General features: G+C 37.4%; 1 protein-coding gene across 3 annotated transcripts in view; it reads right to left on the bottom strand.

The window, feature by feature from the left end:
• The window catches only part of LOC150087009 (leucine-rich repeat-containing protein 40-like), a 500,077-nt gene that overhangs the window by 152,677 nt on the left and 321,033 nt on the right, over positions 1-26,367 (bottom strand). For all 3 annotated transcript variants that reach the window (XM_090372899.1, XM_090372898.1, XM_090372896.1), the window contains exon 10: positions 21,083-21,252. In XM_090372899.1, coding sequence (XP_090229025.1) covers positions 21,083-21,252 — 170 coding nt within the window. The remainder of the gene's footprint in view (positions 1-21,082; positions 21,253-26,367) is intronic.

The raw sequence follows: 26,367 nt of genomic DNA, 5'->3' as shown, positions 1-26,367 counted from the left end.
CAACCTACGAGTTTCCCTCCTCCTGTAGGTAATTATCCAGCTGACCATTGAATTTCCCCAAACTGAGCCTCAAATATACATGTAGATAACCAAACCCCGGAACAGTAAACTAACAGGTCTGTAATTACTCACGTCAATATTTGATCTCCCTTTGTGAATTAGGGATAAATTTGTTTGTACTTCGACTGTCACTTCTCAGCCCATCTGCCCAACTTTTCTAGATCCTGTTGCAGTAGCATATTCATTACTTTCATTACCATCTGCAAACTTTGACATTAAGCCTGATATACCATCATCAATATAACACAGTCAACCAAAAACAAATCTCTCAGTTATTGTTGTGATAGTAGAAAGCCAATCAACAGATTCCTTATTGTCAGAAACAACTGTACTAATTAAATTATTAATATTCAATTTTTTTCTTGTAAGTTTAAAAAGAAGTCCCAAAGGTTCATTATTCCCAACCGTGTAAACCAAATCCCTTCAAGCTTCAAACTTATGATTATAAAAAGTTTTATGGCACTGTTTTTTCTTAATCTTCTACAACTCTTTAAAAACCAATGCCTCAGTAACACTCCATCCCCTGTGTCTTTGATACCTTTTCCTCAGATCAAATACTTCTTTTCTTAGGGCTGTCAACTCAGCAGACCACCAAGGAATCTTATGCATTAACTCTCTTTTTCTTAGTAGCAAAATGTAAAGCATTATAAAGTGCAGTCTGTACATAAAATACATATTCAACTGCATTTAATCCAGATAACCCTTTTGTAACAATATCTGAAAAACTGTTTGACAAGCTAAACTCAAATTTTCTCCAATTGATCCTTTTATAATTAAATCTAACACTGTCTTGCACTATAGGTTCATTTAAATTTCCATCTACCAAACTTAAGATAAACACAATTGATCTGTGATCACTATTAGTGTGCTCTGTATATACATCCCAGCAGATCCTGCTATTCAATTGTTGAATTACTTTGTTAAATCAATGTTAGAACTTCCATGGGTTTTATCGAAAGTATATGGCTTATTAGGTAGATTTAAACGATGCTGCCCAAAATCCCAACATACTGATTGTATTTTTAAAAAAAAAACAAAGTTAAAGTCTATATCTCAGAAACTGTTTTTGCAATAAAAAATGGTTTTCATTTAATCAAAACGGCCACTAAAAATATTAATAAAATTTTATTTGAACACATAGAACATGTACATTGCAGTTATGTGAACAGTATATGATAATGTTAATATTTTATGTCATATTAATGAATAAACAACAAACACTTATATATATATATATATATATGTACTAACAGTATACAATCAGTTCATAAAACCACATTACTGACAATAATCAGAGTTTAATTATATCAAAATCACACATTAAAATTTTAAAAAAATCTTACAAATTATAACCAAATGTTTAAGAATTATAATAATCTTAATATACTTCGATAATCTTAATAATAATACTAAAATAATCTTAAGTATTATAATAATAAGAAGAAAATTGGATATTTTTTCTGGGGGATATTAATCAGGGAAATAATTTTAAGTATCATAATTATAATATTTTAGATTTCAAAATAAGCACAATGAAGCTCAATCCTTCCTACTTAAGTACTATTTGTAAAATATAGAGATCTACTCATACCTTTTGATAGGAAAATTCTTCAGCGCGACACTCGCATCAAACTGATCCAATTAATACATTATGTGACAGGACTAAATTTATAACATGATCTTATGCTTTTTAAAATATTGCTAATATATACGGGTTTCTTAAAAACTAATCTTGTATTCAATTTCCATTATCCACTTACTGCCAAAAGGAAGAGCAAAGCATAGCCGATGTACATCAGCCCACCCAAAACTAAACCAACCAGCAATAATAGACTGGAAACCGAAGACAATTGTCAAAATTACTTAAAATATTTTTGACGAAACTTCTCTATAAGGGACTAGGTTATTTCGGGATGATCCGTGCTCACAAGAAGTAAAGTGACACACTTAACAATATCCACTCTCTAATACAATAAGATACAATTAAAATTAGTGCTCCGTGATGAGGTTATTTTTGTTAACCAATGTAAATAGTGCTACAGTGGAATCTCGTTAATACAAAATTCAAGGGACCTAAATTTTCACGTTTTGTAATAACGAGGTTTGTAGTAATGAGGTACCTCAAAAGTGTCAAAATTTTACTGTTTTGTTTTTGGTACATACACTGTATATCTAAGAATAATAATAATAAATAACATATCAAAAATAAATTAATAAAATAAAATAATAAAAACAAAAGCCTTGTCTAACAATACAGTAACAAGAATAACATTTTTTTTAAAGATTTTTATTTTATTTGTAAGATAAACTAATAGAAAAGCAATATTAATGGAAATTAAAATATTGTACAGTTTATATTTTGATGTATATTTTAGTATCACAGTAAAAACAATTACAATCTGAATATAAAAGGAGACATACAAACCATTAACTTTTTAATAAATTAATCTAATTTAAAGAAAGAATCCAATGTTGTTTGCACAGACATTATCAAATGCAATAGTTCATTTATGTACGTTACTGCAGGCCAACACATTCTCTATTATATTCAATGCATTTTGGGCATATTATTTAGACGTGTGTGTGTGTGTGTGCACTTCTTCACTTTCACTGTTGCTGGTAACAAAAACACCATCATTTTGTTTGGTACCCAGCAGCTCTTCTGGTGTTGGCATTGAAGTGGTAGCAACTTCATCATCCACCTTCACAAACTCTTCAAATTTGCCAACAAAATCCATATGGTCTTTCAAATTCCTCACTGTTGCTATCACATTCGTCTGCTGGACCATGTTTTTCGATGATGTTCTCTCCAAAGCCACTCTTTCTGAAGCAGTTGATTATTACACTTGATGTAATACTTTCCCAAGCAATAACAAGATTACAGATAGCATCCAAGACATTCCAATTTGGCTGCACATTGTTCCCTCCTTCTATGTTGTGGATCAAGTACCTTATCAGGTGGGTGCTATATGCTCTCTCTTGAGGTTATAAATAATGCCTTGATCCAGTGGTTGCATTAAACTGGTGATCATCATCATCATCAGCCATTTTCAATCCACTGCAGGATGAAGGCCTCTCCAGCAACTTTCCAGTTCCTTCTGTTTTTAGCACTGGCCATCCATTTACTACCCAAAAACTCATGAATTTCATCTATCCATCTCCGCCTTTGTCTTCCAGGTTTTCTTCTAGCTCCTCTTGGGTACCATTCTGTTATTTTCTTAGTCCATCTGTCATCATGTCTTTGAGCTATGTGTCCTGCCCAGGACCATTTTAGTTCTTTAGTTTTGATAAGAATGTCCTTTACTTGATTTGCTGCCTAATCCATGTGTTTCTCTTCTTATCTAACAGTCTGATTCCCAATATAATTCACTCCATTCTTCGCTGTGTAGTTCTCAGCTTCTCTTCTATTCTTTTGGTGAATGCCCAAGTTTCACTTCCATAAGTCATGGTGGGGAGTATACATTGGTTCATTATTTTACGTTTCAGACAAACTGGGATATTGCTCTTCAGTATGTGACTATATTTCCTGAATGCTATCCATCCAAAATTTATTCTTCTCTTGACTTCCAGCCATTTATCATTATTACAGCTAATAATTTGTCCCAGATAAGTATATGACTCCAGCTTTTCAATTACTGCTCCTTCAATCATTATTTCCCTTTCTGTGGCATACTTGTTCATCATTACTTTTGTTTTAGCCATATTCATCTTTAGTCCAAAATCCTTACTAACTGTGCATAACTGATTAAGGTTTTCCTCTAATTCTTTGGGATCGTGGCTTATGACCACAATGTCATCTGCAAATCGTAAATGGTTTAGGTACTCTCCGTTCACATTGACTCCTTTCTGCAACCAGTCTAATCTTCTGAAAGCTTCCTCAAGGGCAGCAGTAAACAGTTTCAGAGATATTGTGTCTCCTTGTCGAACTCCTTTCTCGATTTTAAATTTCCTACTGTCTTTGTCTAGTCTAATAAAGGAGGTAGCACTCTCATATATTTTCTTCAAAATCATAATATATGGGGTATCTATGCCTTGTCTTTCTAGTGCCCGAAACATTGCCTTATGCTGTATGGAGTCAAATGCCTTTTCATAATCCACAAATGCCAGGCATAATGGTATTTTATATTCATTTGCTTTCTCCATTAGCTGTGATATTACGTGAAGGTGATCCATAGTTGAGAATCCTGTCCTAAAGCAAGCTTGCTCTTTCGGTTGATTCTCATCAAGTATTCTTTCTAAAGTGTTAGTAGTTCACCCTTGTGAACAACTTGTAGATGTGGGATAACAAGCTAATTGGTCTATAATTTCCAATTTCTGATTTATCTCCTTTCTTATGCAGCAAAACTATGATTGCATTATTCCACTGCTTAGGCGGCACACCTTTTCTAATGCACTTTGTGAAGAGCCTTGCCAGTTTTTGTGTTATGTCTCTTCCTCCCAATTTTAACCAACTCTACAGTAACTTCATCTTCCCCCGGAGCTTTCTGATTCTTCATTTTCTACCTCATCAGGAAGAATATTGGGTATGTTGTATGTGTTGCTACTTTGCAATCCAACTTCCCCACTGCTGGCATCATTCCGTCGCTCCTTGTATAATTCTCTATAGTAGTCTTCTGCTATTTGAATTATGCCTTCTCTGCTGTTTATAAGTACACCATCGCTATTCTTCAGTTTCAGTATCATTTGTCTTTCTGTATTACTGCTCATGGCTGCTGATTTAAATCCTTTGTTTTCCCTTAATGCTTGTTCTACTTTTCTTGTGTTAAATCTTCTTTGCATAACTCAGTATACTCAATTTTCTCCCTGTCAGTGTTTTTCTTGCTCTTCATTTGTCGTCTTTGGTTCATCATGACAAGTGTTTCTTGACTAATTTTTTCTTCTTTGGATTTCTTTTTCCCTATAGGTTTCTTGGGCTTTATCACTTTCAGAAAGTTGTAATATTCCTCATCGATATCTTGGTCCTGAGCAGTCTGCAGAAGCTCAAACATGTTCTTATGTTCCAATACATACTGCTTTTTCTCCTCCTCTGTTATCTCAAAGATCTTTGTATTAGTTACTCGGTCAGTTTTTTCCTTTCCTTCATCTATATCAAGTGTACATCTTACCATTCTGTGATCACTTCCAACATTTACTTTATTCAGGACGGTAACATCATTCACAATATATCTTCTGTTAGTGAGGATGAAGTCGATTTCATTAGTTGTTAATCCATTTGGACTCTTCCATGTCCACTTTCTGTTCACCCTTTTCTTGAAAAAAGTGTTCATTAGTGACAGTCCTTGAGATTCTGCAAATTCCACAAGTCTTTCACCTCTTTTATTTCTTTCACCAATTCCAAAATTTCCTATAGTTGCTCTTTCTGCGCTGTTTTGCCTTTTTCCAACCTTAGCATTGAAGTCCCCCATAATAATAGTGTAGTGGGTTTTCTGCTCATCTAGAAGACTCTCAATTTCGGTGTACATTTCTTCAACCTCGTCATCATCATGGCTCGATGGTGCATAAATCATTATAATCTTTAGCTTGTACCTCTTAGAAATCTTGAGTCTTGGCACCCTTGGTGATGTACTTTTGAATTCCAAAATGTTGTTTTTAAAATCTTTATGGACCAGAAAGCCAACTCCACCTTCACTCCTTTCACTGTTTCCATTGGTGTACAGCAGATTTCCACTTGATAAACTTATAAGTGATTCATTTCTTCTTCTTGTTTCAGCCAGACTGATGATATTCCAATTCACATTTTCTAATTCCTTTTCCAGCTCTAAACTGGTGATATTGGGGGGTAAAAACAACAGCCGTATGTTTGCCAACTTAAGTGTCTCGGCAGAATGTGTTGTGCAACAGTCTAAAATAATCAAAGTGTTCCTTTTTGTTGAATGAAAATTTTTGTTTTGTCTCTCGTTGAATACTCTCAATTATACCTAATGTATATCCCCTGTTCAAAAATCTTATAGAGTTCCCTAAGTTCATCATTAAGAGAATACTGTGTCGAACTATATCTGTATGCATTATAAAATTGTTTTAAAATGATACTTCTTTTATAAGTAAAAGGGTGATAACTCGAATAATTTAAAAATTTTCCTGTGTTTGTTGATTTGCAGTATATTTTAAATTATATGTTATCGTTGCCTCTTGTTAACGTGAAGTTATGAAAATTTATAGATTTCTCTCTTGGTTTCTCCTCCTCTAAAGTCAATTTAAGTCTCGTATGAATATTGTTTAAAGAATCCATGAGATTAATTACATATCTTTATGAGAAATAACAAAGATATCATCAAGGTACTTACAATAAAATATTAAACTGGGAATATATGGATTTCTTTGTGCAGTAATCAGGAACGGGACATGATATTGCCAAGGGGAATGTTTTTGTGTGTGCACTATGTAAGGTTTGTTATTTGGTTTTTAGGAGCATTAGCAACTAAGGCCATATTGCTCCGTGAATATGCGGTGGTCATTCCTGACCTTTCCGCATCCTCCATATTTGGTGGTGACAGGCTCAAACCCCGGTCTAATCAAGAAGCGTGTTACGCACTGCTGCTCTGTCCCACCTGGCTACGGAGGCATGAGGAAACAGGCACCAACTCAGCATTGTTATGGGTCTATATGAGAGCTTGAAGGACAGAGTGGATGGCCTCGAAGGATTTAAATTGACGGGTCCATCAAGCTCTCAGTTGCCAACATCAATGCCAAAGTTAGCACTTGAACATCATGCAACACAGCAGCAACCCCCAAGGCAGAATGAATACGCTGGTCCCAAAGGAATAGTTGTTGTCGGTGGCTCTATTGTCAGGGAAACAGAGATTATATTGGGCAAAAAGGATAGGTGGAACATAAACAGAGTATGTCTGCCAGGGGGAAAGGTTGATGACCTTCTAGAGGTGAAATACAGAGGTGAAAGTGATTCTTGCACTGCTTCTATTGAAATGCAATTGAGCAGCAGCCTGGAAAGCAAAGCAATGGGGATCGCCAGCACTGCTGAGAGTCATAGCGGAACAAGTAAATATATGGGTTGTGTTAGGGTAGAAGCAGGTGTATGTATACTTGTGTGTACACCAATGCTAGGAGTATAGTTAATAAATTTGATGAGCCTGAAGCGCAAGTCAAGACATCAAATGCAGATATTGTTGGGATATCAGAGACATGGTGTCAGGCAGACATAAGCAGTACAGAATTGGAATTTGGGTAGTACAATGTGTACAGAAAGGATAGACAGGACAGGAAGGTAGGATGGGGTTATGCTGTAAGTTAAGAAACACACAAGTAACAATGAAAACACATTAACAATATCACACAAGTAACAATCGAAACCCCCAAACCAGTTGTGCAGTTGTCTATAGACATGTATGGGATGTATGGAATGCATATAAAGTATCATAAAAAGTTCATAAATGAACTACATAACACTTTACTGTATTGAACTACTGAATACTTTGCCATATTTAGTTGATTTATCCCTACTTACCGTACTGAAATTCAGTAACTTTTTCAAATCAGATTGCGATTGTGCTAATCAAGGGAAAGATAACAATGGAGATTTTCTCCTTCCTTCCACCACCCGTTCCTCATATTTACATTCATTTTATTTTACTACTATTCTGAAATCAACTTAACAATAATTCTATCAACATATATTCAAACATTATTTCTGATCGATTAGATCTGTCTGGTATATTAATTTCAAAGAAAAATGAAATAACACAAAATCTAAGGAAGTACATCCAATTGATGTTGGTGGACAGTGCAATGTTGAGTCTGTTTGGTGTGACGTAAGTACTGGGAAAGGAAAAATTAATTAGAGTAGAATTGTGCAGAGAAATAGAGTGGGCCAGTAAATCAGAATGTCTTATAATGGGGGATTTTAACTTTCCAAATATTGACTGGAAATTTTGGATAGGTCACTCGCACACAAGCAAGACTTTTGTGGATTTATTGAATGACTGTTTTCTACAGTAACATGTCCGAGAGGCAACAAGAGGAAGTAATATTCTTGATCTGATTATCAGCAGTGATTATTCATGCATTAAGAATTTGCAGATAAAAGAACAACTGGGTGACAGTGATCACAATGTACTGATGAGAGAATTACTTAAAGATGTAACTACCATCAAGGCTAAAGGGAAGGGCTATTCTTTTCATAAAGGTGACTACAGTGGTCACAGACAGTTTTTAAATTCTGTACAGTGGTATCAACTGATGATGTTACCAACATTGAATTCTAAATGGGAAGCCTTCAGGGACTTAAATTTGGAGTCTACTAGGCTTTTCATTCCAACTGAGAAAGAAATACTGTTCAAGGTTTAGGCCTGAATGGATGTCAGATGAACTAATGCGGTACAAGTGGCACAGAAGAAAATGTATAGGATGCATATAAAGTAACAGGTGAAACAGAAGCCTATGGCAGATATAAACTAGTCTGTAACCAAGTCACAAAGGAGGTTAGGCAGGAGAAGGCGGATTACGAGAAATCCTTGGAAAAGGATGCAAAGGAAAAACAGAAAAGAGTTCTTTACTTATGTAAACTCTAGAAGGAAAGAGATGAATCAGATTGGACTACTTAACATAGATGGGTTGAATATTGATAATCATGCTCAGGTAGCTGATAAACTGAATGAGTATTTTGCATCTACATTCACACATGAGGAGTTATTCAATGAGGGGAGTGCCAGAACTTTATCAAACTCTAACAGGGAACTAAGTAATTTTGTAATAACTGAGAGCAATTTGGAGGAGAAATTGTTGAAGTTAAACATAAAAAAAGGCACCTGGGGTGGACAGGATCTATCCAGTAATATTAAAGGAGGCAGCAAAGGAAGTTGTTTGTTTGTTTGTTATTTGGTTGTTAGGAGCATTAGCAACTAAGGCCATATTGCTCCGGGGATATGCGGTGGTCATTCCCTGACCTTTCCGCATCCTCCGTCTTTGGTGGTCACGGGCTCGAACCCCGGTCTAATCAAGAAGCGTGTGCTACGCACTGCTGCTCCTGCCCACCCGGATACGGACGCGCCTAGCAAAGGAAGTAAGCAAACCCTTAGCTTCCTTGAACTCAGGAAAGGTCCCCATAGACTGGAGGTGGGCAAATGTATCACCAATTCACAAAGGGAGTTCAAAAGGTGACACAACTAACTATAGACTTGTTAGTTTAACTTGTGTTAAAGGGAAATAATAATGGAAAAAATAATGGAATCACTGGTTAAAGAAGCATTGCAGGACCATCTAGACAAGACTGCAGTAATAGTTAAGACACGGCATGGGTTTGGTAAAGGGATTTTGTCTGATCGATTTGATTGGATATTATAACCCCCAGGTGCTCAGATCTGGTGAGAATGGGCTTGGCACACCCAGGGTCCTGAGCTGCATATCATCATTCTTCTCTTTCTATGGCTAATAATAATAATAATAATATGATGTGGTCACAAAGGAACTAAATGCCAAAAATAATTTTGATATCATATACTTGGATTTCAGGAAAGCTTTTGATACTGTTGCACATGGAAGACTGCTGTACAAATTGGAGAGGTACGGCATTAAGGATAAGTTGCTACAATGGATAAAGGAATGGTTGAGTGGGAGACAACACAGAGTGGTAATCAATGGACACTTCTCTTCGTGGACAAATGTTATTAGTGGATTTCCCCAGGTTTCGGTGTTGGGACCATTGTTGTTTTGTATATAGCAGAATTACTTAACAAATACAGGTCACTGTTGAAAAAAAGGAGTGAATTAGGGTTGAATTTGAAAGTGTCTGCAATTCTGCCCAGACACGATAGGAGGGAGTATATGATGAGACCCTTGTCGATCATTTTGGCCCTGGAAAGATTGTGCAAGGCTCAAGGGGTAGAATTTTTTTCAGCCTGGTCTGTATTTGTTAACAGGAGAGACTGCTTCTACAGGGATGGGATACACTTAAATAGAAAGGGCGCAAGAATATTTGCTGATGCTATTGAGGCAGTGTTAGATGGGTCAGGAAACTGGTAGCTTGGGGGGAGAGACAGGGACTAATAGATTAACAGTACCCACTGGCAGAGGTGAAAGTGATTCTTGCACTGCTTTTATTGGAATGAGCAGCAGCCTGGAAAACAAGATGCAGGATATTTCACAGACTGCTGGGAGTCATTGCGGTACAAGTAAACACATGGGTTGTGTTAGGGTAGCTAAGAATAGGAACAGGTGCATGTATACTTGTATTTACACCAATGCTAGGAGTTTGGTAAATAAATTTGATGAATTTGAGGTATTGCTCAAAGCATCAAAGGCAGATATTGTTGGGATATCAGAGACGTGGTGTCACACAGATCAAAGGAATACAAGACTGGAAATTGGGGAGTACAATGTGTACAGAAAGGATAGACAGGATAGGAAGGGAGGAGGGGTTATGCTATTAGTTAAAAAACACATAAAATCCAAGGAAGTGAAGCTAGTCGACATAGCTGGACAGTGCTGTGTCAAGTCATTTTGCCGTGACATAAGCATTGGGAGATCAAAATTGAGAGTAGGAGTGCGCTATAGGTCTAATGACTCTGATGAGTATAATAAGAAACTGTACAGGGAAATAGAGTGGGCCAGTAAATCAGAGAGTCTTATAATGGGGGATTTTAATTTCTCAGATATTGACTGGAATTTGTGGGTTGGTAACTCACACAACAGCAAGGCTTTTGTGGATTTTTGGATGATCGTTTTCTACATCAGCATGTTCGAGAGGCAACTAGAGGGAGTAATACTCTTGATTTGATTATCAGGAGTGATTCTTCATGAATTAAGAATCTGAAGATAAAGGAACCACTAGGTGGCAGTGATCACAGTGTGCTGAAGTGGGATTTACTCAGAGGTAACTACCATCAGGGGGCACCTCCGTAGCCAGGTGGGCAGGGGCATCAGTGCGTAGCACACGCTTCTTGATCAGACCGGGGTTCGAGACCGTGACCACCAAATACGGAGGATGCAGAAAGGTCAGGAAATGACAACCGCATATCCCCGGAGCAATATGGCCTTAGTTGCTAATGCTCCTAAAAACAAACAAACCATCAGGGGTAAAGAGAAGGGTTTTTGCTTTCATAAAGGCAACTACGATGGTCTGAGACAGTATTTAAATTCTATACAGTGGAACCAACTGATGATGTTACCAACAGCAAATTCAAAATAGGAAGCATTCAAGGAACTTATCTTGGAAGCTACTAGGCTTCACATACCAACTAAGAAATATTGTTCAAGGTTTAGGCCTAAATGGATGTCAGATGAACTAATGAGACATATGGCAGAGAAGAAAAATGCATGGGATACATATAAATTAACATGTGACACAGAAGCCTATGATAGATATAAGTTGATCTGTAACCAAGTTATCTATCCAGGATCATCTAGACAAGACTGCAGCAATAATTCAGACACAGCATGGGTTTGTTAAGGGCAAGTCTTGTCTGACAAATTTGATAGGATATTATGATGTGGTTACAAAGGAACTGGATGCAAAAAATAATTTTGATATCATATATTTGGATTTCAGGAAAGCTTTTGACACTGTTGCGCATGGAAGACTATTGTACAAATTGGAGCAGAATGGTATTAAGGGTAAGTTACTACAATGGATAAAAGGATGGTTAAGTGGGAGAAGACAGAGGGTGGTAATCAATGGGTGCTGCTCTTCATGGACTAATGTTATTAGTGGTGTCCCACAGGGTTCGGTGTTAGGTCCACTGTTGTTTTGTATATTTCTCAATGATATTGATGAAGGTATATCAGGCTTAATGTCGAAGTTTGCAGATGATACAAAGGTTGGCAGGGTTGTTAATGACAGTAATGGCAGTGTGCTACTGCAACAGGATCTAGATAATTTGGGCAGATGGGCTAAGAAGTGGCAACTGAAGTTTAACCTTGACAAATGTAAAGTACTGCATATGGGTAGAAGTAATCCCAGACAAACGTACCAACTGTGTGGTACTACACTTAAGGTGGTAGAAAATGAAAAAGACCTGGGAGTAATTTTGCAGGCAGATATGAAGTTTTCTGAGCAATGCAGACAGGCTGCCAGGGCAGGTCATGGGGTTTTGTCAATGATATATAGGAATTTTGCTAGCAGGGAAAAGGAGGTGATTATCCCTCTGTATAAGGCAATGGTCAGGCCACGCCTTGAGTACTGCGTACAGGTCTGGAGGCCTCATTTTAGGAAGGATGTAGATTTACTTGAGCGTGTACAGAGAAGGGCAACAAGATTGGTGAGGGGAATTAAGGGATCCTCTTATCAAGAGAGGCTTAAGTTCTGCAAATTGCAGTGGCTGGAGACTAGGCACCTGCACGGTGATCTGATTGAAGTGTATAAGGCCTTGAATGGGTTCAGCACGCTGAATTCTGATGGGATCCTTCCACTTGTTCAGATTACGAACCTAAGGGGGCATAAATTCAAATTAAGAAAGGACATATGTAGAATAGATGTGCGGAAATTTGCCTTTAGTCAGCGGGTGGTTAATTGCTGGAACAAACTTCCATCTGTCGTTGTGGAAGTTGATAGGTTGAATAAATTTAAGGAGGAACTGGACAGGCATTTGGAGGGAATGGTGTGATTTTTTTTTTTTTTTTTTTTTTGGCTGATGCTGCATAAGCTCATACACTTGCTTTCTTGCATCACATGCCACTACTACTACTACTACTACAAGTTACAAAGGAGGTTAGCCAGGCAAAGGCAGATTACGAGAAATCTTTGGCAAAGGATGCAAGGAAAAATAGCAGAGAGCTCTTTACTTATGTAAACTCTAGAAGGAAGGGGATGAATCAGATTGGTCCACTTGATATCGATGGTTCAACTATTGATGATCCTGCTCAGGTAGCTAACAAACTAAATAAATATTTTGCATCGATATTCACACATGAGGAGTTATTCAGCGAGGGGAATGCCAGAGGTGTATTCAACTCTGGCAGTAATCTAGATAATCTTGTAATAACTGAGAGTAAAGTGGAGGAGAAATTGTTGAAGATAAACACAAGAGAGGCACCTGGGGTGGATGGGATCTATCCAGTTATATTCAAGGAGGCAGCAAAGGAAGTAAGCAAACCCTTAGCCATAATTATGAGAGCTTCCTTGGACTCAGGGAGGTACCTATAAACTGGAGATGTGCAAATGTGACCCCAATTCACAAAGGAGGACAAAGGCTCACACAAGTAATTATAGACCTGTGAGTTTAACTTCTGTTCCAGGAAAATTAATGGAGGCACTGGTTAAAGCACTGCAGAATCATGTAGACAAGACTTCAGTTATAGCTCGGACACAGCATGGTTTTGTAAAGGAAAGTCTTGCCTGGCCAATTTGATTGGATACTATGATGCAGTCACAAAAGAACTGGATGCAGGGAATAAATTTGATATTATATACTTGGTCTTAGAAAGGCTTTTGATACTGTTGCACATGGAAGACTGCTGCACAAATTGGAGCAGTGTAGCATTGGAGGCAAATTGCTGCTATGGATAAAGGAGTGGTTGAGGGGGGAGAAGACAGAGAGTGGTAATCAATGGACACTGCTCATCGTGGACTAATGTTATTAGTGCAGTCCCTCAGGGTTCAGCGTTGGTTGCCATTATTGTTTTCTGTATTTATAAATAATACTAATGATGGTATATCAAGTTTAATGTCCATGTTTGCAGACTATACAAAGGTTGGCAGGGTTTTTAAGGATACTACTGATGCTATGCTGCTGTAACAGGCTCTGGAAAGATTGAGCAGATGGGCTGAGAGGTGGCAAATGAAGTTTAACATTGACAAATTTAAAGTAGTACATATGGGGAACAGCAACTCCAGAGCAACATATCAACTCTGTGATACTACACTGACAGTGGTAGAGAATGAAAAGGACCTGGGGGTAATTGTGCAGACAGATATGAAGTTCTCTGAGCAGTGCAGACGGGCTGCAAGAGTAGCTCATGGTGTCTTGTCTAGGAAATAAGTGAACTCATACACCAACCATTAGATGAATTTTACTGTAACTAAAATTTTACAAATCAAAGAATATATAAAAATTTTATATAATTTACTGTAATTTACAATAAACTGATGGCTGTATATTACGGAATGCTAAAACTATAATAAAATCATTTACTATAAAATAATCTAAAATATAAAGATTAAAGCGCTAAAAAACATGAAGCTTTCGAGAGCGTCAGCTCTCTTCCTCAACAGTGATAAGACTTCCTGCATCATCTCCTATATACCTCTGTCTCTATTCATGGTGTATGCATACATCCTATTTTTGAAGCAGTTGTCTGCAGTACGGATGAACGATTTTGTTTGCCACGTACCCGAGCCATTTCCGCTTCCGCCCATGCGCCGAGGGAACCACGTGAAGGAATACCATGTGTGGAGGTACCATGAGCCTGTTATATAGAAGATGCTGCAGGAAGTCTTATCACTATTGAGGAAGAGAGCCGATGCTCTCGAAAGCTTCAGGTTTTTTAGTGCTTTTAATCTTTATATTTTAGCATATTTTATATTAAATGATTTTATTATAGTTTTAGCATTCCATAATATATAGCCAACAGTTTATTGTAAATTCTACAATATTTTTATATATTCTTTGATATTTATTTGTAAAATTTTATTTACAGTAAAATTCATCTAATGGTTGGTTTATGAGTTCACTTATTTCCTAGACATGAAGTTTCCTGACCTCAGAGGCCTCTTTCAGGATATCATGGTGTCTTGTGAATGATATATAGGAATTTTTCTAGCAGGAATAAGGAGGTGATTATTCCCTTGTATAAGGAAATGGTCAGGCCACACCTTGAGTACTGTATACAGGTCTGGAGGCCTCATTTCAAGAAGGATGTAGAGCTGCTGGAACGAGTACAGAGAAGGGCAACAAGATTAGGGAATGGAACAAAGGGTTGCTCTTATGAAGAAAGGCTTAAGAGTTGCAAATTACAGTGTCTGGAGACTGGGCACCACCTGTGAAGTGATCTGATTGAGGTGTATAAAGCCTTGAATGGTTTGAGCATGCTCACTGCTGATGGGATTCTTCCTCTTGCTCAGAATAATCAACTGAGAGGGCATAAATTCAAATTGAGGAAAGACGGTTGTAGGATAGATGTGCGGAAGTTTACCTTTAGCCCGTGGGTGGTTGGTTGATGGAACAGACTTTCATTCCTTGTTGTGGAAGTTAATAGCCTAAATAAATTTAAGGCTCAGCTGGACAGGTATTTCGAACGAACGGAGGGGTGAAGTGGAAGTGTTTTTTTTTTTTTTTTTTTTTTTTTTTGGCTGATGCTGCATAAGCTTTCTTTCTTGCATCATATGCCTCTACTAATGCTAATATATATCAATGGTATTGATGAAGGTATATCAGATTTAATGTTCAAGTTTGCTGATGATACAAAGGTGTGCAGGGTTGTTAAGGACAGTAAAGACAGTATGCTACTGCAACTGGATCTAGATAAGTTGGGTAAATGGGCTGAGAAGTGGCAACTGAAGTTTAACAGTGACAAATGCAAAGTACTGTATATATGGGTAGCAATAACCAAAGAGAAACCTACCAACTATGTGGTACTACACTCAGGGAAGTGGAATGTTAAAAAAGACCTGGTTGTAGTTATGCAGTCAAATATGAAGTTCGAACAGTGCAGACGGGCTGCCAGGGCAGGTCACGGAGTCTTGTCAATGACATATAAGAATTTTGCTAGCAGGGACAGGGATGTGATTATCCCGTTATACAAGGCAATGGTCAGGCCACACCTAGAGTACTGTGTGCAGGTCTGGAGGCCTCATTTTAGGAAGGATGTAGAGTTGCTAGAATGAGTACAAAGAAGGGCAACAAGATTGGTGAATGGAACAAAGGGGTGCTTTTACAAAGAAAGGCTTAAGTTCTGCAAATGGCAGCACCTGGAGAGTAGGCACATGCGAGGTGATCTGATTGAGGTGTATAGGGGCTTTAATGGGTTGAGCAAGATGAATGCTGATGGGATTCTTCCTCTTGCTCAGATTAAGAACCTGAGGAGGGCACAGATTCAAATTGAGGAAAGACAGTAGAACAGATGTGCGGAAATTTGCCTTTAGCTAACAGATAGTTGATTGGTGGAACAGGCTTCCGTCTTTTGTTGTGGAAGTTGATAGCCTAAATAAATTTAAGGCTGAGCTGGACAGGCATTTGGAACAAATGGAGGGGTGAAATGGGAGGTTTTTTTTTTTTTTTTTTTTTTTGGCTGATGCTGCATAAGCTTGCTTTCTTGCATCGTATGCCTGTACTAATGCTAATGCTAACACTTATTTAAACAATCAACTCACACAAAATAAACTGCTGTATTATTCCAAAACAAGATAAGATTGCTATAGTTACCAATAAATATAGCTTACCTTACTATTACAATCAATTCTTTCCAACTGCAAATACACTTCCTTTCAACTGCCGAAATTCCTTTTAATTCCAAATAAATCTAATACACTATACCTGACCTTTTATAACCCAATTAATTTGCTTGAAGAAAGGATAAATCCTAAATCACAGTTTCTAGGAATAATAGACTCAAAATTCACAAATTCAATGATGATTGCAGTTCACTGACGATCACAAATACTTTCGTAATGGCAGCCATATTTTTGGTGCCATTACAACAACAAACTGAAATTTTAACACTTAATTTGGCAACTAATTAGTTAGTACCAACACAAAGAAACATTAAACAATATACACTATAATAAAACAACTACCCAGATAATTCACACAGCATACAAATTCCAAGAATTACTAACAAATCCCCAAAATATTCTCAATTGTATAGACGAAGACAAGCACTTTCTGGAAAATGTCATCTTCAGCAATGATGCAACACTCCACTGTCTGGTAAAGATAACAGACACAATTGCTGCATATGGGGATCTGAAAATCTCCACTCAGTTTGTAAATGCAGGTATCCTAACACCATAGGTAAATTCATTTTGTGCACTGTCCTTTCCTTCATCCAGGTGATTGGGCCATTTTTTTTCTTCTCCGAAAACAATGTGAATTCCACAAATTATCTATACATGCTTGAATTGTATGCTGCACATCAGCTGGAAGATATACAGCTACATATATTCTATCAGCAAGATGGGCACCACTGCCACACTGGAATTGTGCAATTTCCTCAAGAAAAAGTTTCTTACCAGGATGGTCTCATCCCAAGGCCTACTCATTTCCCAGATATCACACCTATGGATTTCTTTGTATGGGACTACATGAAGGATGAGGTGTATGCAAAAAAAGTTAGCAATATCACAGAATTAAAAAACTGGATCGAACAGGCAGTGACCTCCATTTCTCAAGAGATGCTTCAAAACACTTGAAATGAAATCAGCTACTGTCTTGACATTCTACATGCGACCAAAGGTGCCCAGGTGGAGGTTTACTGAAGTGTGGTTGTGTGATAAGAAATGCTTTGAGTTGCTTTATTAAGTACAGCAAACCATTACAATAAAACTATAAAACCTGTAGTTGGTTTAATTATCTTTTCCATCTATTTTATCTATTTATTTATTTTTTCTAGAACATTCAAGAGTATTCAGGAGCTTTCTATTGTTACATGCAGAAGAAAGGTAGGGGTGTTTCTGGAAGGTTCTAGAACTTTTGATGGAGTTCTATACAAACATTGTGAGTTTTCTAGCAACTTCTCTACTGGTATATATATATAAGTGGGTTCTGTACCAAGCAAGCATTTTCATATTTCAAAAAGTGTGTGTGTTTCAGAGAGCGAGTGGTAAACAAAGTGGACAAGTGTTTTAGTGAATTAGTGTTTGTAAATAAGTATTGTATGTATAAGTGTAAGTTGTGAACTGTGTTTAAACTGGAAATAAAAATCTAAAATTTCTTAATTGTGTTCTTATGTGCACATACCTCAACCATAGATGAAATATGTTGAATTCTTGCTAAAATAAGTCTGGTAGCTTTTGTTACATTTGCGGAGAAATTGTATTAAAATGGCAGTGGAAGCCACTGTCACAACTTGTGAGAAAAGCCTATGAACTCTATTTCTTTTTGATGTCTATCTTACATGAGATGTCTGTGAGCACATAATTTATCCAATCCCAGATAATCAAGGGAAAGCAACTGCCACTACCAATATTTGGTTGAGAAGGTTGTTCCCCCCTTCCCCAACAATAAACAGTTTCTCAATGTTGTGATCACTATTTCAAAATAACATCTTGGATTATTATTCCAAAATTCAATTTGTGTTAATTATGGATTTTATGATTTTTTAAACAAACAATAACATGTTACAGATACTGAGACACTTCACTCAATATGTCTTGGTAAAAGCACAATGGTCCTTCAGGTTCCAAAAGACTGCTGATGGAACATAATATTACTCTTTAGCAATCTCACAAAAGGTCCAGCAGAATTAGATCCACAGATATGTTGAAGCAGTGGTCACTCTTTGAGATAATTTGATCCAATCGCATCTCCCCATCCTTCCTCTATATTCGGTTTAGGAAATGCAATATTTTCAAGTAAGGTCATACAGGAAAACTATCTTGCTAGAATACTAATGTCCCTAAAATGCACTTGAAGAGGAAAGAGGTGGGTTCAAATCTGATCATTGATCTGATGCTGAGTTAGAATATTTCAGGTAAAAGTCATGTGCCTCTTTTCAACTTCATCCAGGTGTAAGTTATTAGCACTCATAAAAGCAATGTACAACTATCTCTGTAACATAGAAGAGCTTTAATTTTAATATTAATTCATAATAAACACAATTTTCTCAATAATGTATAAAAATAATTAGTGTCAACTTCTTTGATCACAGTTATATTCCTATGTCAGCGGCAAAACTACCATACCACCAGGTCTGATACTATGGGGAGGAATAAGATAGTTTGTTTACATGGTTGTTAAAGAGCACAGGAGATGCGAATTGAGAATCTTAATAAGGGAAGGGCTAGAACTGATAGTTTCATCACTTCCTGTGTGATATTTAAAAAAAAAAAAATCCTGTTTGTACTCAGGCATGATCTCTTAAGTCAGAGAAGTTTATTATAACTAATGATTTTTACAATAATACAATCAATACCAAATTTAGCAATTACGTGGGCTGGAACCATGGGGACCTTAAATGCAGGTGCTATTGCACTGCCATGCCAACACAACTTTTAGGCAGCCAAAAAAACTTTCAGCATTTTCCTTTCAGTTAATAAAACAGATATGGTTTCAGTTAATAAAACATATTATTTTATAAAACTGTTGGTTCCATTTATTAAAACTTTTCAATTTTCTGTGACCATTCTGTAATCTGTATATATGCTGAGTTGGCTGTGCATTTGCAACACCTACCTAATAGCTCATGAGGCCACCTTTTGCCTGTAATACAGCTGTTACAAATCTTGACATGGACTCCACAAGGTGTCACAGGGTGTCCTGCAGTAGTGCTACCCATGCATTGTACGTGTGCAGTAATGCCTGCACATTGTCAGGTGGATGGTTACAGTACCAAAAGTCATTTTTTCCAGTAGGTGCCAAATATGCACAACTGGGTTGAGATTGACTGAGTTGGATGGTAATGGAAGGAAAGAGAATTTACTGCCACCCTGCAACCAGATAGCAACCTCCCAGGCTTTGTGCACTGTCTTACTGACAGATGTCGAAGTTGTCTGGATACACTGTAATCATGAAGGGGCACTTGGTCAGCGACAATAGAAGGGTAGGCATTCCCATCAAACCCACTGATTAACAGAGGACTCAGGTCATGCCACGGAAGAAGTTCCAAAACCACAACACCACTTCCAGCCTGCCAAACACCAACAGTGCATCCAAGTGTCAGGGCCTCACACTGCTTTCTCCAAATGCAGATACTCCCATCAGCAGGATACAGTTGGAAAAGGGATTTCGTCAGAGCAGGCACAGATTTTCACATGTCAGTGGTCCAGTGTTGATGCTGATATGCCCATGCAAAGGTGCAGTTTCTTGTGTCTTGGAGTGAGTGTGGATACCTGTGACAATCATCAATTGCTATAACTTATATGAGCTAATATCTGGTGAATAGTCCATGTGAATATTGGTGTTGATATTCCTACTATGTAATGGGTGGTTAACTGGGCTGTTGTGTTGCAAGACAAGGCATGACATCAACCATGGGCATCGACCATAGGGTGCTGTCCCACGTGCAACTTTTGGCTGGTTATTCACTGCTGTTGAGCCAGTCATGGTAAACTTGTGACACCGCAGAATGGGGTCACCTTAACCATGTTGGCTGTTGTCAAGATACTGGCACCTGTGGCGCACTATGGCCATAGACGCCCATGTGCCAAAAAAATCCTCAAACAAACAAACTGGCACCTACACAACTTGTCCCTACAATCATTCCACATTCAAAGTCTGAAAGGTCTCGATGCCCATCCACTCTTCCTCACAGATACTCAAAAACTTTCTTTTTTTTGTTAGTTGTTGGTGCATTAGCTTCTGTGGCCATAATGCACCTCCCAAAGATTTTGCATTTTTACTTTAGCATTAGCAGAGGCATTTGATGCAAGAAAGCAAGCTTATGCAGCATCAGACAAAAAAAAAAATAAAGTAAAATAAATAAATAAAAAATAACCACTTCCACTTCACCCCTCTGTTCATTCGAAATACCTGTCCAGCTGAGCCTTAAACTTATTTAGGCTATCAACTTCCACGACAAGGGATGGAAGTCTGTTCCACCTACCAACCACCCGCTGGCTAAAGGCAAATTTTCGCACATCTATCCTACATCTGTCTTTCCTCAATTTGAATTTATGCCCTCTCAGGTGATTATTCTGAGCAAGAGGAAGAATCCAAGTTTATCCTTTAATCCAAGCCCGAGGCAGGATTCGAACCCGTGACCTTTGGGCTGCCAGGGAGGCACTTTACCCACCTGGCTAGCCCGGTCGGCACTCAAAAACTAATTGCCACGTGTACAAACTACTATGTTATATCAGTCATTCCCAACTTTTGAGCCATCCAGTGTCACAAACCAGTCCATTCCTTCATGGTGGTTTCACTAATGCAAAGCGAATTTTGTTTATAAATTTTAAGAAAAACCTAAGCTAATATGAAAGTACCTGTAATTCAGAGTTCGTGAAGATCGCAACATAATCTTGTCAACAAAAGGCAGCATTTCTTTAAAATTTCCTACATCTCCACTATTTGGCTGACTTAAGGGACATTCCTTTAATTTATTTGGGTCTTCAATACGACTTCTTAACCATCTCAGAAGATGCACTGTACCTCTCTGCAAATAAAAGTAAATGATAAATAATTTTAAAAAAGCACTAAATTAAAACATATTAACCTTATAATTCAAATATGTATTTTTTTTAAGAAGTAGTAACATTAACACAATACATATAAGAAATCTGACAAAAAAGTAACCAGATTTTTATAGAATTAGAATAAATTCTACTTCTATAAAAATTATATATTTTATCATTAAAGTTTAATAGGGGTGGGCACCTTGAAAGTCTACCAAAGGACAACTTTGACAACTGAATCACAAACAAAGTGTTGTAGCTGTAAATAAAATGTATCTATTTTTTCCCGTGAATATATAATAACCAAAAGCAGATCTAATAAGCAAGTGTTTTTATATAAACAAATCTGATTTAACATGTTTTTGTTTTTCTTTTCAGTTTTACTATTTTGATATCAGCGGGCAAAATGGGTTAAGCATTTTAAAATGACAAATTCAGTTTTTTAAATAATGCTGCACCTTAAAATTAAAATATTAAACATTTCATATACTTGAAAAATAAAATTTCAACATTGTCAATTTGTTAAGATGATTCCCCACTTCAATGAGACAAGTTCACAGGGAACTTGTGAGGAAATAACTCGGCCATCTAATCACAGACCGCAATCTAACAGTCACCATAAATGAGTAAGCAAATGAGAGGGCAGTCACAAAAAAAGCTGTTTTTTTATAACACAATTGACATAATTAAGGTATTCCTAAAAATCATCACATAGGGAACCAACATCTCGGAAATAATAATTCATATAAAATTGGATTACATTCTAGATAAAACTACGGGACTCTCACCCCCAAGGATGTACACTGCTTTGGATTATAAACACACGGTTTTGCAAAATAAAATATACAAACCATTCATCAATTCATGCACACCCTGCATTATGCCTTTAGCAGTTTTTGCCATTCTAGATGTGATTCCATCTTAAATAAGAATGTTAATTGTTATTACAAAAATTATAACTAGATAGATAACTGAAATTATGGTAGCTGTTTGCTCCTCTCGACTTAAATGTTAAGTTTTGCATGTATCCCACATGCAATTACCATTTCATTGAGGTATTTTTTGTTGCATCTGTAATTGAGGTAAGATGAGGAGAAAATAACTACAGTATTGTATTTGGATGGCTACTGTTGCTTATAAAAATTTAATTGTCTGATTGAATAAATATACAGAGGAAAGTACACCAGTTCAGTGTACTGTAGTGTACTTTGGAAACCAGTGCAGTAGCTAGTTCCCCTCTGTAAGGTACAGAGTAGACTTCTTATACTGTCTATAGTGAAATTTCTGTTTTACCATAAACTGCTTCTTTATTTATTTTATTTTATTTTTTTGTTTTATATCTCTATGAGACAGAGTGACTGTCATGCCGAGAAACAATGTGCTGGAAATAATTTTATGGAGGTCCTTTATATTCTGCGATTCCACTGCTTTGAGTCGCTTCACTAATTCCTTCAAGGATGTTGTTGTTGTTGGATTTAATGATATAAGCCTCATATCATTAAATACAACAAAATCATCCAAAAAAGTGAATCCAAGGGTGTCAGGTTCAGTTTCTGGTTGTTGTAATAGTAGTGGAAGATTATTCAAGAAACCAAGCTCATTTAGAATTAGCAAACAAAAAAACTACACACTTCTTCCATCCATATCCTCCTAGTTCCTCCTTGAATTTATTCAAACCATCCACTTCTACAACAACAGATGGAAGCTTGTTCCAAAAATTAACCACCCGCCTGAAGGCAAACTTCCACATATCTATCCTGCAACCATCCTCCCTCAACTTAAATTTACACCTCGTGTGTGTAGTCACAGAAAGAGAAAGAATGGCATTTACCTTCAGCTTAGTCAATCCATTCAAGGCCTTAAACACCTCAATCAGATCACCCTGCAGGTGCCTATTATCCAGAAGCTGCAATTTGCAGAATTGAAGCCTTTCTAGGTAAGATCACCTTTTTGTTCCCTTCACCAATCGGTTCCCTTCTATGCACTCATTCCAGCTGATCTACATCCTTCCTAAAGTGGAGTCTCCAGAAATACTCATAACCATGGGCTTGTACAAAGTAATAATAACCTCCTTTTCCCTGCTAGCAAAATTTCTGTATATTGTTGACAAAACACCCCATGGGTTATTCTGCAGCATATCTGCACTGCACAAAGAATTTTATAACTGACCACACAATTACCCCAGGTCTTCCTCATTTTCCACTATGCTGAGTGTAGTTCCATACAGTTGATAGGTACTTTGGGATTACTGCTACTCATATTCAATACCTTGCATTTGTCAATGTTAAATTTTCAACTGCCATTTCTCAGTTCATTAACCCAATTTTCCTAGATCTGCTTGCAGTAGCTCATCTTGATTACTGTTGTTAACTATACTGCCAACCTTTGTATGATCTTCAAACTTTGACATTAAACTTGATATACTTTCATTAATATCATTAATAAACGTTGAAAACAACAATGGACTCTGCATTGGACCCTGGGGATGCCACTGATAACATTCGTCCACAAAGAAGACTGCCCATTGATAACAACTCATTGAATCCCACCCCAATGCATCCAGATGACACATGTGACATAAACACTGGAAAAGGGAAAATGAGAGGAGAAATATGTTATAGGCCTAATGACACTGGTGAGTACAATGAGCAGTTGTGTAGAGAAATAGAACAGGCCAGTAAATCAGAATATCTTGTAATGGGGGATTTTAATGTTCCAGATATTGATGGGAACTTGTGGATTGGTCACTTGCATGCTAACAAGACTTTTGTGGATTTACTGGAGGATTTTTTTCTACAACAACATGTTTGAGAGGCAACGAGAGGGAGTAAGACCCTTGATCTGATTATCAGCAGTGATTATTCATGCATTAGGAATTTGCAGATAAAAGAACGACTAGGTGACAGTGATCACAGTGTACTGATGTGGGATTTAGTTAAAGATGTAACTACGATCAAGGGTAAAGGGAAGGGTTTTTTTTTTTCGTAAAGGTGACTACAGAGGTCTCAGAGCTTTTAAATTCTATAGAGTGTGATCAATTTAAGATGTTACCAACGGTGAATTCAAAATGGAAAGCCTTCAGGGACTTCATCATGGAGTCTACTAGGCTTTTCATACCAACTAACAAATACAGATAAAGGTTTAGGTCTAAATGGATGTCGGATGAATTAATGATGCTCGTGTCAAAGAAGAAAAATGCATGGGATGCATAGAAATTATCATGCGACACAGAAGCATACGACAGATATAAGCTAGTCTGTAATCAAGTCACAAAGGAGGTTAGGCAGGCAAAGGCAGATTACGAGAAATCTTTGGCAAAGGACACAAAGAAAAAGAAAAACAGCAAAGAATTCTTCACTTATGTAAACTCTAGAAAGAAGGGGATGAATCAGGTTGGTCCACTTAACATAAATGGTTCGACTATTTATAATCCTGCTCAAGTAGCTGATAAACTGAATGAGTATTTTGCATCTATATTCACACATGAGGAGTTATTCAAGAAGGGAATGCCAGAGGTTTATCAAACTCTAACAGGGAGCTAAGTTGTTCTGTGATAACTGAGAGCAAAGTGGAGGAGAAATTGTTGAAGTTAAACATAAAAAGGCACCTGGGGTGAACAGGATCTATCCAGTTATATTAAAGGAGGCAGCAAAGGAAGTAAGCAAACCCTTAGCATTAATTACGAGAGCATCCTTAGAATCGGGGAGGTCCCCATGGACTGGAGATATGCAAATGTATCTCCAATTTACAAAGGGTGACACAAATAATTATAGACCTGTCAGTTTAACTTCTGTTGCGGGGGAAACAAATGGAGTCACTGGTTAAAGAGGTTATACAGGATCACCTAGACAAGACAGTCGCAATAGTTCACACACAGCATGGGCTTGTTAAGGGGAAGTCTTGTCTGACCAATTTGATCGGATACTATGATGTGGTCACAGAGGAACTGGATGCTAAAAATAATTTTGATATCATATACTTGGATTTTAGGAAAGCTTTTGATATTGTTACACATGGAAGACTGCTGTACAAATTGGAGTGGTATGGCATTAAGGGCAAGTTACTGCAATGGATAAAGGGATGGTTGTGTGGGAGATGGCAGAGAGTGGTAATAAATGGACACTGCTCTACATGGACTAATGTTATTAGGGAAGTCCCCCAGGGTTCGGTGCTGGGCCCATTGTTGTTTTGTGTATTTATCAATGATATCCATGAAGGTATATCGGGCTTAATGTCCAAGTTTTCAGATGATACAAAGGTTGGCAGGGTTGTTAATGACACTAAAGACAGTATGTTACTGCAACAGGATCTAGAAAAGTTAGGCAGATGGGCTGAGAAGTGGCAACTGAAGTTCAACATTGACAAATGCAAAGTACTGCATATGGGTAGCAGTAACCCAAGAGAAACATACCAACTCTGCGGTGCTACACTCAGGGAGATGGAGAATTAAAAAGATCTTGGGGTAATTGTGCAATCAGATATGAAGTTCTCTGAGCAGTGCAGATGTCCTGCCAGAGCAGGTCACGGAGTTTTGTCAATAATATATAGGAATTTTTCTAGCAGAGACAAGGAGGTGATTATCCCTTCGTATAAGGCAATGGTCAGGCCACACCTTGAGTACTGTATACAAGTCTGGAGGCCTCATTTTAGGAAGGATGTAGAGTTGCTAGAACGAGTACAGAGATGGGTAACAAGATTGGTGAGAGGAACAAAGGGGTGCACTTATGAAGAAAGGCTTAAGTTCTGCAAGTTGCAGCATCTGGAGACTAGGCACCTGCAAGGTGATCTGATTAAAGTGTATAAGTCTTTGAATGGTTTGAGCAGGCTCAATGCTGATGGGATACTTCCGCTTGCTGAGACTAATAACCTGAGGGAGCATGGATTCAAACTGAGAAAAGACAGATGTAGAATAGATGTATGGAAGTTTGCCTTTGGCCAATGGGTAATTGATTGCTGGAACAGATTTCCATCTGTTGTTGTAGAAGTTGATAGCTTAAATAAATTTAAGACTGAACTAGACAAAGGGGTTTTTTTTTTTTTTTTTTTGGCTGATGCTGTTTAAGCTTGCTTTCTTGCATCATATGCTGCAACTAATG

This window comes from Mastigoproctus giganteus, chromosome 4, assembly GCF_048544385.1.
Source record: "Mastigoproctus giganteus isolate SK-2022 chromosome 4, ASM4854438v1, whole genome shotgun sequence".
Classification (NCBI taxonomy): Eukaryota; Metazoa; Arthropoda; class Arachnida; order Uropygi; family Thelyphonidae; genus Mastigoproctus; species Mastigoproctus giganteus.
The sequence above is the reverse complement of the archived record's forward strand: the minus strand, read 5'-3'. Positions and strand labels throughout refer to the sequence as shown.